We start from the raw sequence: 12,355 nt of genomic DNA on the forward strand, positions 1-12,355 counted from the left end.
ATATTTCACCCCGAAGAGGGAAGTATTTTCACCACATAAATGTGCATAATATTAGAAACAACAAAACGAAGTACACAACATTAATTTATACTAGGATTTCACACGGATACGTCGCTGTGTCTGCCGAAATATTCACATGGCACACCGACTTTACGGATGCTAGTCACCGCCTCCGATTAGACATACTGTAATTTGAAATTCTATATCATGCTATGTACTGAAACAACTAGGACATTTTATTTGTAATTACCATAAATTAAGAACAAATCGTTGAACACTGGTGTTTGTCAGACTAGCCGTCATGTTTTCCTCACGTGGTTGTTGTCATGGAGATGGGGGTAGGATCTGATGCACGCAGCTCGAGAATCAAAATCAAATTAAGATATTTTTGCAGCAACAGCGGGACGATTTACAGAAATCCGTGAGTTACCTTGCAAGTTATAACATATATTCAGGATTTAAACGTTGCTATATTGCATATTGTGATAGCGGACAGCGTACTTTAATTGACAATGTCTTGTCATTTTATCGATTTTTTTAAGTTGCTACGTAGCTTAGACTTCCAAAATAGTCCTTCAACATTGGATTATATGCATGTCATCAAGTGTTATATTTTATAACGGTCTCTAAACTATTGCTGTTCTGTAATGTAATGAAGCACGGCACACAACCCGTCTTCATACGGATTGATAACCATTACAATGTTTTAGCGAAGGAGTTGCTTCCTTCACTTGAAACTGCACGGAAAATATAGCTTATCAGTACATTGGTCATGGCCAGGATTCTCGTTTATAGGTTGACCACCGCAGTCTACTATAATGCAGGATATGGGCAACGGGATGATGCACTTCGCACCGCATGTGACCAGAGACAGGGTCATTTCCAAGTTTCCAAAGGTACGTTACCTACATACCAGCTATAGCCATATGCATATCAACTCGAAGCTAACATAATTGTGTTACGGCTCTGGGATTCCGTAGTAGTCAGTTTGTTGAGGTAACCTGAAGAGATTTTACCCCATGCATCCTGTAGCACCTCCCACAAGTTCGATTGATTTGATGTGCACTTCATCCGTACCATATGGTCAAGCTGCTCCCACAACAGCTCAATAGGGTGAGATCCGGTGAGATCCGGTGACTGTACTGGCCACTCCATTATAGGCAGAATACCAGCTAACTGCTTCTTCCCTAAATAGTTTTTGCATAGTTTGGAGCTGTGCTTTGGTCATTATCCTGTTGTAGGAAGAAATTGGCTCCAATCAAGCGCCATCCACAGGGTATGGCATTGTGTTGCAATATGGAGTGATAGCCTTCCTTCTTCAAGATCCCTTGACCCTGTACAAGTCTCCCACTTCACCACCACCAAAGCACCCACAGACTATTGCATTACCTTCACTATGTTTGACAGATGGTTTCATGCACTCTTCCAGCATCTTTTCATTTGGTCTGCGTCTCAAGCAGTTTTCAGCTGTGCTAACAATTGCAAAATAATTTTCTAATAACCAATAACCTTTTAAAATGATAAACTTAGATTAGCAGATGGTTGCTTATAATTGGCCTCTGTGCGCCTATGTAGATATTCTATTAAAATATCAACCGTTTACAGCTACAATAGTTATTTACAACATTAACAGTGTCTACACTGTATATCTGATCAATTTGATGTTATTTCAACGCAAAAATAAAGCTTTTCTTTTGAAAACAAGGACATTTCTTAGTGACCCCACAGTTTTGAACTGTTAGCTAGTATAAGTAGGAACATATAGGGGGTCTACAGTTGTCTGAATATGTGTGATCAGAGGGCTATAGTCAGTTTCCCTGAAAATAGCACTAGTATGAAGAACAACAGTAGAAATACACTTTTACCTGATAGACAAGTAAGCATTAACACACAGACTGTGCGTTGCCAGTGAATAACTGCACATCTCAGCGGTGTGAGAAGACACAAGGCCTGTTCTGTTGCCCAGGATAATATTGATGTTCTCAGGCAATGTTCAGCTTGAAATTTTATCCAGTATGGTAACAAGAAACCAGGCAAGACTAGTTCAGCCGGCGCCCGCAATATAATGTGTTAATCGCGGCTAACCTCTTGAGAATCGAACCCGAGTTGCCCACATAAAAGGAATTGCTGTTTTCCACTACGCCACCGAACTGCACACATGCCAGGCATCCCTCTTAACATCATATTATTTTCACTCATTAACATCACGCCAAGTTTGAAAATTTTGTTAGACACCATTAACTAGCGTTAAACTGAGTAATGTTTCTTATTAAGTTTACCTCCACCACAAATAGCATCTATGAACTTTATGGCTTTTGTCACTTGCTGTTTTAACAGCTTATTAGCCATTCGTGAATGACATCGATACAATAACTACTGTATCAATATAGGTGACGATAACAGACTTTTTCATCAAGTGAAAAGACGAGAGAATCGTGTAGCCAGTGGTTTGTCTATCCTGAACAAATCCTGAGACATAATTCGAAAATCCACCAGAAATAGTCGCAAAGATAGTAAACAGTTTCATTTTAGGCTTCCCATAACATATCTACTCAAGGTTGTAGCCAGCAAATGTTTTTGTCAATCCTGAACAAATCCTTTTTTGCCACTGTCCGTTTAACAGCTAATTAGCCATTTGTGAATGACATAGATACAGTATCTATCAATATAGGTGACGATAACTAGTGATGGCCATTCATGGCTTCATTATCGTTATTTTAGCAGCAGGATATTATGTTGGCAGCACTCAGATTTTCTTTATCACAATAAAAGCCACAATTTAAATGTATAAGGTAATATAGTTAACAATCTAGTCTGTGAAAAAGAACAGACAAGAATAACGTTGGAACGGACATTAAACATAAAATGTACAGACAAGATTGTTAACTTTATTAATATATATAGTTCAATGATGGCTTTTATTTTGAAAAAGAAAATCTGAGTTAGCACTGCTAGCATAATATCTTGCTGCTAGAAGAATGGTAATGAAACCTGGAATGGGCATCACTAACGATAACTGACTTTTTTAAGTGAAAAGACGAGAGAATCGTGAAGCCTGAAAAGTGTTTGTCTATCCTGAACAAATCCTAATATCCACCAGAACCGTTTTATTTCAGGCTTCCTATTATGTAGCTACATGAAGTGGTAGCCAGCAAAGTTTTTTCTGTCCTGAACATCAGGCATAATTTGTTTAGACTGTTACGAGAAACGAATGCGGGACCTGGGGAGCCCCCGTCGCTAACCACTACGCTAGTTAACAAGGGTCAGTCGGTCAGGCGGTCGGTCGGTTTGATTGTACATCTTAGTAGTATGTACTGTTTTTTTTAAAATACTTTTGTTTCCAGTGCTATACTCCACAGGCATGTCTACAGATGAAGGATGACTGGGATAGTCAGGCCAAGGCTGCCTGTAAACACAGAACAGACAGGCATCAGGGGTGAGTTACCTGGTTAGGTCAATGTATTGTCTACTGATTCCTTGATTGATTTATATTTGGAAGTTTCCAGAAATAATGTTTTTATTTTTTATTTGAATATTTCCTTTGAAGATGGGACAGACTGAAGATGTCCAAAGCTGTGGTTGTTGGTGACCTTAATGTGGGCAAGACCTGCCTAATAAAACGGTAAGTTATTCAGCTTGTAACTTGGCTGCTAAATTTTATTTCTATTAAGTGGTTAAAGCCCACTAAAGTTTATATTTTATGGTGCACTTTCAGGTTTTGCAAAGATGTATTTGACAGAGACTACAAGGCCACCATAGGAGTAGACTTTGAGATTGAGAGATTTGAGCTTTCGGGAGTTCCATTTTCCCTTCAAATGTGAGTGAGGCTCATGCTCTTACATCATTGGGATGTTTTATTTGTTTAGAGGTGAGATATTTTCTATTAAAAGTATTTTTTTGCTTCCCTTTTTCTATGTAGCTGGGACACAGCTGGTCAGGAAAAATTCAAATGCATTGCTTCAGCATACTACAGAGGAGCTCAGGGTAAGAGAGACTACCAGTGAAATGCATTTGTAGAGTACAGTAAATGAAAACCATGGGGACTTTAGTGTTGCTCAATCCAACCTTTGTGTTTTATTACAGTGATAATCACAGTCTTTGACATGGCAGACATTAAGACTCTGGAGAACACGCGGTATGTTTATTTAAAGGGCAGTAATGTTAAAGTGTGATTTTCCTGTTTGTTTGATGAGATTGCCTCAATTTTATCTCAAAATAAAACTAATTGTGGTAACCTTTTGTGTAGGAGCTTTTGGTAATAACATTGCAAACATTCATGCAATTGCTCCAAGGTCGTTTAGCTGTTGTTGTGGCAGCCCCAGGCCTAGAGGTTAGAGAACATGACAAGTAACTGAAAGGTTAAAAGCTCAAATCCTTCAGCTGGCAAAATGAAAAATAAGGAAGGCAGGTAACCCTTATTGTTCCTTAGATTGTTGATGTAAATGAGATTGTGTTCTCAGTCAACTTTCCTAAAAATAAGGATAAGAAATACTGGCCAGCATCGCCAGGGATCGGAGGAGACATTGATGGAAGCAATTTCCTTGACTTGTTATACACTCACGTAAAGGATTATTAGGAACACCATACTAATACTGTGTTTGACCCCCTTTGGCCTTCAGAACTGCCTTAATTCTATGTGGCATTGATTCAACAAGGTGCTGAAAGCATTCTTTAGAAATGTTGGCCCATATTGATAGGATAGCATCTTGCAGTTGATGGAGATTTGTGGGATGCACATCCAGGGCACGAAGCTCCCGTTCCACCACATCCCAAAGATGCTCTATTGGGTTGAGATCTGGTGACGGTGGGGGCCATTTCAGTACAGTGAACTCATTGTCATGTCCAAGAAACCAATTTGAAATGATTCGAGCTTTGTGACATGGTGCATTATCCTGCTGGAAGTAGCCATCAGAGGATGGGTACATGGTGGTCATAAAGGGATGGACATGGTCAGAAACAATGCTCAGGTAGGCTGTGGCATTCAAACGATGCCCAATTGGCACTAAGGGGCCTAAAGTGTGCCAAGAAAACATCCCCCACACCATTACACCACCAGCCTGCACAGTGGTAACAAGGCATGATGGATCCATGTTCTCATTCTGTTTACGCCAAATTCTGACTCTACCATCTGAATGTCTCAACAGAAATCGAGACTCATCAGACCAGGCAACATTCTTCCAGTCTTCAACTGTCCACTTTTGGATAGCTCATGCAAATTGTAGCCTCTTTTTCCTATTTGTAGTGGAGATGAGTGGTACCCGGTGGGGTCTTCTGCTGTTGTAGCCCATCCGCCTCAAGGTTGTGCGTGTTGTGGCTTCACAAATGCTTTACTGCATACCTCATTTGTAACGAGTGGTTATTTCAGTCAAAGTTGCTCTTCTATCAGCTTGAATCAGTCGGCCCATTCTCCTCTGACCTCTAGCATCAACAAGGCATTTTCGCCCAGAGGACTACCGCATGCTGGATGTTTTTCCCTTTTCCCACCATTCGTTGTAAACCCTAGAAATGGTTGTGGGTGAAAATCCCAGTAACTGATCAGATTGTGAAATACTCAGACCGGCCCGTCTGGCACCAACAACCATGCCACGCTCAAAATTGCTTAAATCATCTTTCTTTCCCATTCTGACATTCAGTTTGGAGTTCAGGAGATTGTCTTGACCAGGACCACACCCCTAAATGCATTGAAGCAACTGCCATGTGATTGGTTGATTAGATAATTGCATTAATGAGAAATTGAACAGGTGTTCCTAATAATCCTTTAGGTGAGTGTATGTGACACTAATCCAAACCGATTTACAAGCATTATTGATTACATACATTTAGTACCCACAATTTAGATTTCATTTTCCAAAGACAATCCTGGTATCAGATTTTGCTTATATTACACCATGTAATTTCACCGATTATAAAAAACACACACAGAAGAAGCGAAAAGTGAAAGAGTTTTTTACTGTAGTTTCTGTAATTTGTCAGTCAGTTTTAGATAATCAAATATAGAGGGCAGTACTGAGCCAGCCTGCGCAACGTTGTGTCCTGGATTAACTCTATAATGTATAATAATACTATACTGTATCCTGGAGACGCGATAACCTGGCTATTGAGTCTTCACATGAATGAATTGTCTTGTGATCAGGTTTTTGTCTGCATATTGCCCACACTGGTAGGCCGAGCATTTCGAATGCTTAAGGAGTCTTAGAAATATATCTCTATGAACGTATGTATTTTTATTTTCTCCCTAAGTTTGTGATCCAATTTGTAAATTGGGCACTGCTTCATTGCAGCAACTCAAATATTGTTCAGAAATCTGTCTAAATCTGTGTTAGTGAGCACTTCTCCTTTGCTGAGATAATCCATCCACCTCACAGGTGTGGCATATCAAGATGCTGATTAGACAGTATGAGTATTGAACAGGTGTGCCTTATATTTGAGAGAAATAGGCCTTTTGTGTACATAAGAATGTCTTAGAGCTTTGAGTTCAGCTCATGATAAATGGGGGCGTTTATAATTTGGTTCTGTGTAAAAAACAGTTTTCTAAAATGTTGAGACACTGTGTAAAATGTAAAGAAAAACAGAATGCTGTAACGTCGTAGTGGAGAGGAGGAACCATGCGCAGGCAGACTTACATACGTATGTTGTATTTAATGGGAACAAACACCAAATACCGAAACAAAGGAAAGTACTGACTTAATGGCAAATCGAAACACTCACCTGCTACGTGTGACATATAGAGACAATAACTGACAAGTGAAGGGAGGAGAGGAGAAACATTTAAACACAAATTGATGGGGAAATTGGGGCCTGGTGTGCATGATTAATGGGGACAAGACAATGAATGAGTCCAGGTTGAGTTCATGAAGTGACGGGAACCGGGAGTGCACGGCACAATGTTGCTGGTCAACACCAAACCGTGACAAATGCAATGATGTGCATATAATTTCAACCCTATATCCAATAGTAAATAGTACAAAGACAACATGTCGAGTGTTGAAAAATGTATGCCCACTTTGAATTTAATGCCAGCAACGCGTTTCAGAAAAGCAGGGACAGGAAAAGTTGTATAATGCTAAAAAAAAAACCTGGTGGAACATCTCACAACTTATTAGGTTAATTGGCAACAGGTCAGTAACATGATTGGGTATAGAAAGAGCATAACAGAGAGGATGAGTCTTTTAGAATAAAGATGGTGAGGGGTTCACCACTTTGTGAAAGACTGCATGGGCAAATAGTCCTACAATTTAAGTATAACGTTTCTCAATGTAAAAAGAGTTTGGGGTTCTCATCATCTATGGTACATAATATCATTAAAAAATTCAGAGAGTCCATAGAAATCTCTGTACGCAAGGGACAAGGACGAAAACCAATATTGGATGGCCCGGGGTCTCTGCATTAGAACAGACAGGATTCTGTAGTGGAAATCACTGCATGGACTTAGGAACCATGGCCTGCGAACACAGTATGTTGCTGCATCCACAAATGCAAGTTAAAACTCTACCATGCAAAGAAGAAACCATATATAAACAAGATCCAGAAAAGCTGCCAGCTTCTCTGGGCCCAAGCTCATTTAAGATGGACTGAGGTGAAGTGGAAAACTGTCCTGTGGTCTGACAAATCAACATTTTAAATTATTTTTGGGAATCATGGATGCCGTGTCCTCCTGGCTAAAGAGGAGAGTGATCAACAGGCTTGTTTTCAAAAAAAAAAGTGCACAGTCCAAAAGCCAGCATCCGTGATGGTATTAGTGCACATGGCATTGGTGACTTATACAGTGGATATAAAAAGTCTACACATGCCAGATTTTTGTGATGTAAAAGAATGGACAAAGATAAATCATCTCAGAACTTTTTCCACTTTTAATGTGACCTATAATGTGAATAATGCAAATGAAAACTAAACTGAAATCTTTCAAGGGGAAAAATGAAAAATAAAAACCTTACAATAACCTGGTTGCATAAGTGTTCACACCCTCTTATAACTGGGGACGTGGCTGTGTTCAGAATTAACCTCATTCAAACTCATGTTAAATAGAAGTCATTACACACCTGCCATCATTTAAAGTGACTCTGATTAATCACAAGTAAAGTTCAGCTGTTCTAGTAGGATTTTCCTGACATTTTCTTAGTTTCATCTCAAAACAAAAGCCATGGTCCGCAGAGAGCTACCAAAGCATCAGAGGGATCTCATTGTTGAAAGATATCAGTCAGGAGAAGTGTACAAAATACAAGAAGATAACTGGTCAGGGAGGCTTCCAAGAGGCCTACAACAACATTAAAGGAACTGCGGGAATTTCTGGCAAGCACTGGCTGTGTGCTACATGTGACAACAATCTCCCGTATTCTTTATATGAATGGGCTATGGGGTAAGGTGGCAAGACGGAAGACTTTTCTTACAAAGAAAAACATCCAAGCCCAGCTGAAGTTTGCAGTTCTGAAGTTTTGCAAAAAGTCCCTCAAAAGCAAAAATGTGTTATGGTCTGATGAAACCAACGTTGAACTTTTTGGCCATAATTCCAAAAGGTATGTTTGGTGCAAAAACCACACTGCACATCACCCAAAGAACACCATACCCACAGTGAAGCATGGTGGTGGCAGCATCATGCTTTGGGGCTGTTTTTCTTCAGCTGGAACTGGGGCCTTAGTTAGGGTGGAGGGAATTATGAACAGTTCCAAATACCAGGCAATTTTGGCACAAAAGGTTCAGGCTTCTCAGGCTGAAGATGAAGAGGAAGTACCCATTTCAGCACGACAACGACCCAAAGCACACATCCTAATCCACCAAAGCATGGCTTCACCAGAAGAAAATTAACGTTTTGGAATGGCCCAGCCAGAGCCCAGACTTGTATCCAATTGAACATCTCTGGGTGATCTGAAGAGGGCTGTGCACAGGAGATGTCCTCACAATCTGACAGATTTGGCGCACTTTTGCAAAGAAGAGTGGGCAAATATTGCCACGTCAAGATGTGCCATGCTAATAGACTCCTACCCAAAAAGACTGAGTGCTGTAATAAAATCAAAAGGTGCTTCAACAAAGTATTAGTTTAAGGGTGTGCACACTTATGCAACAAGGTTATTGTGAGTGTTTTATTTTCCCCCCTCAAAGATTTCAGTTTGTTTTTCAATTGAATTGTTCACATAATAGGTCATATTAAAGGTGGAAAAAGTTCTAACATTATTTTTCTTTGTCTCATTCTTTTACATCACAAGAACCTGGAATTTTAACCGGGGTGTGTAGACTTTTTATATCCACTGTATATCTGTGAAGGCACCAATAATGCTGAAATATACACTCACCTAAAGGATTATTAGGAACACTTGTTCAATTTCTCATTAATGCAATTATCTAATCAACCAGTCACATGGCAGTTGCTTCAATGCATTTAGGGGTGTGGTCCTGGTCAAGACCATCTCCTGAACTCCAAACTGAATGTCAGAATGGAAAAGAAAGATGATTTAAGCAATTTTGAGCGTGGCATGGTTGTTGGAGCCAGACGGGCCGGTCTGAGTATTTCACAATCTGCTCAGTTACTGGGATTTTCACGCACAACCATTTCTAGGGTTTACAAAGAATGGTGTGAAAAGGGAAAAACATCCAGCATGCGGCAGTCCTGTGGGCGAAAATGCCTTGTTGATGCTAGAGGTCAGAGGAGAATGGGCCGACTGATTCAAGCTGATAGAAGTGCAACTTTGACTGAAATAACCACTCGTTACAAATGAGGTATGCAGCAAAGCATTTGTGAAGCCACAACACGCACAACCTTGAGGCGGATGGGCTACAACAGCAGAAGACCCCACCGGGTACCACTCATCTCCACTACAAATAGGAAAAAGAGGCTACAATTTGCATGAGCTATCCAAAAGTGGACAGTTGAAGACTGGAAGAATGTTGCCTGGTCTGATAGTCTCGATTTCTGTTGAGACATTCAGATGGTAGAGTCAGAATTTGGCGTAAACAGAATGAGAACATGGATCCATCATGCCTTGTTACCACTGTGCAGGCTGGTGGTGTTGGTATAATGGTGTTGGGGATGTTTTCTTGGCACACTTTAGGCCCCTTAGTGCCAATAGGGCATCGTTTAAATGCCACAGCCTACCTGAGCATTGTTTCTGACCATGTCCATCCCTTTATGACCACCATGTACCCATCCTCTGATGGCTACTTCCAGCAGGATAATGCACCATGTCACAAAGCTCGAATCATTTCAAATTGGTTTCTTGAAGAGTTCACTGTACTGAAATGGCCCCCACAGTCACCAGATCTCAACCCAATAGAGCATCTTTGGGATGTGGTGGAACGGGAGCTTGGTGCCCTGGATGTGCATCCCACAAATCTCCATCAATTGCAAGATGCTATCCTATCAATATGGGCCAACATTTCTAAAGAATGCTTTCAGCACCTTGTTGAATCAATGCCACGTAGAATTAAGGCAGTTCTGAAGGCGAAAGGGGGTCAAACACAGTATTAGTATGGTGTTCCTAATAATCCTTTAGGTGAGTGTATATACAGGTTTTGGAGCAACATATTCTACCATCCAGATTACATCTTTTTCAGGGAAGGCCTTGCTTATTTCAGCAAGACAATGCCAAACGAAATTCTGCACGTATTACAACAGCATGGTTCCGTAGTAAAAGAGTTTGGGTGCTAATCTGGTCTGCCTGCTATCCAGACCTGTCACCCAATGAAAACATTTGGCGCATTATGAAACGAAAAACACGACAAAGGAGACCCCGAACTTTTGAGCAACTGCAATCCAATATCAATCAAGAATGAAAAAACTTCTCACTTTTAAAACTACAGCAGTTGTTCTCCTTAGTTCCCAAACGCTTTTAGAGGATTGTTAAAAGAAGATGTGATGGAACACAGTGGTAAATATGCCCCTGTCCCAACTTTTTTGAAAAGTGTTGCTGGCATCAAATTATACAAATAAATAAATACAGGAATAAATGATTTGCACATCATTGCATTCGAATTTTATTTGCATTTTATACATCATCCCAACTTTTTTGGAAACAGAGTTACAATATGCAACTTATTGTTTTATCCATAAGTTGCACAAATCACCTAATTCTTTTTAATGCACTTAACACGTTTGTTTTGGAACCCACCCCTGGTAACTTAAGTAGAGAAGACATGAGTTGTGGCATTTCTTTTTTTTTTTTTTATAATCTTGATATAATGAAGCCACATGATGATGCCCATCTTTCACAGGCAGTGGTTAGAGGAGGCCATGAGGGAGAATGAACCTGGCTCCTTTTCGGTTTTCCTGGTCGGAACCAAGAGTGACCTACTTGTGAGTGCACAAAATGTGATTCTGGTTAGCTATATAATCTATCATAAATGCAAATATTTTGAATACCCAGACATGGATGGATCGTGCTTTTTGGTCAAATTTCTTATTAAACAACATGTAGAAAACCATCCGTGTGAAACCTTTGGAAACATTTGTTCATCGGTCAGGGAATGTTCCCACAATCCCTCCCAAAAACAATTTCTCAGAATGTTCTGAGAACAAAATTTGCAAATACGATTGCTGAATCTTTTTTCTGCCTGTGCCCAAGGCTCCAGAGGAGCACCAGCGAACTGAAAGAGACGCAGTCAAGATGGCAAATGAAATGAAAGCTGAGTTTTGGTCTGTTTCAGCCAAGACAGGTACAGACCAGAGCAGATACTACTGTTAATTACATGGGAATGTCTTCAACTGTTTTCCTTTATGATTTGGACCAACCATGTCTGGGCTGTGCAATTAATGCATGGCTGGTCTTGTTACTGTAAAAATAAATTTTTGATTATCTGATAATGTGTGACTGTCTTTTAGGGGAGAACGTGGAGGAGTTCTTCTTCCGGATGGCAGCTCTAGCTTTTGAAGACTATGTACTGAAGGACATGGAGAGAGGCATCACCCCCTTCAGTATAGGAGGAAGAGACAGCATCAGTAAGAAGCAGCTCAAAGATCAGTAGTTGTTTAGGCTCTAGAGAGTGTGAAGGAAAAATAATAATGGCCAAAATACAGGTTTTACAAATATAGGTTTTACAAATTTTTATGAATGTTATTAGTTAGTTAGTAATCTCTGAGATGGGATTTAAACATTCATGTTTGTATATCACATTACTCTGTATTAATGTTATCTTTTCCATTAGAATCAGACCGAGCCAACCTGGAAGATCCGCAGCCCAAACTAGTGAAAATGAATTGCTGCTAAGAGATGAGGACGCCAAGTACATGTCAAGACAAGGAAGGAGTGCCTCCAAAAAGAGATAATTATTTGAATGGCGGAGTAGAAAGAAAGAGGATAGTGAGATGGGTAGAAAGGTGGCGAAAGAGTGGATATTAAAAGTGACTGATGCCATAAATTATTTCAGT

General features: G+C 40.1%; 1 protein-coding gene across 2 annotated transcripts; it reads left to right on the forward strand.

Moving 5' to 3' along the window:
- The first annotated feature begins 290 nt into the window (after window positions 1-290).
- Window positions 291-12,224, forward strand: rab36 (RAB36, member RAS oncogene family). Of its 2 annotated transcripts, none has more exons than XM_010877718.4 (11): window positions 291-421; window positions 781-896; window positions 3,345-3,436; window positions 3,548-3,622; window positions 3,716-3,817; window positions 3,920-3,984; window positions 4,084-4,135; window positions 11,203-11,284; window positions 11,553-11,643; window positions 11,810-11,926; window positions 12,133-12,224. In XM_010877718.4, the coding sequence occupies exons 2-11, from the start codon at window positions 819-821 to the stop codon at window positions 12,192-12,194; spliced, it is 816 nt and encodes a 271-aa protein (XP_010876020.2). In that variant the 5' UTR covers window positions 291-421; window positions 781-818; the 3' UTR covers window positions 12,195-12,224. The 2 variants fall into 2 exon arrangements, with proteins under 2 accessions (XP_010876020.2, XP_010876019.2); XM_010877717.4 differs by having other exon boundaries at window positions 796-896.
- The last annotated feature ends 131 nt before the right edge of the window (window positions 12,225-12,355 follow it).

This window comes from Esox lucius, chromosome 14 (genome assembly GCF_011004845.1).
Source record: "Esox lucius isolate fEsoLuc1 chromosome 14, fEsoLuc1.pri, whole genome shotgun sequence".
Taxonomy (NCBI): domain Eukaryota; kingdom Metazoa; phylum Chordata; class Actinopteri; order Esociformes; family Esocidae; genus Esox; species Esox lucius.

What these genes read in the sequence shown, in the direction of transcription:
- rab36 (XM_010877718.4), top strand. Translation starts at nt 819, where the DNA reads ATGCAGGATATGGGCAACGGGATGATGCACTTCGCACCGCATGTGACC. An exon ending in TCATTTCCAAGTTTCCAAAG is followed by an intron (nt 897 to 3,344) that starts GTACGTTACCTA and finishes TTTTGTTTCCAG; the next exon opens with TGCTATACTCCACAGGCATG. An exon ending in GAACCAAGAGTGACCTACTT is followed by an intron (nt 11,285 to 11,552) that starts GTGAGTGCACAA and finishes CCTGTGCCCAAG; the next exon opens with GCTCCAGAGGAGCACCAGCG.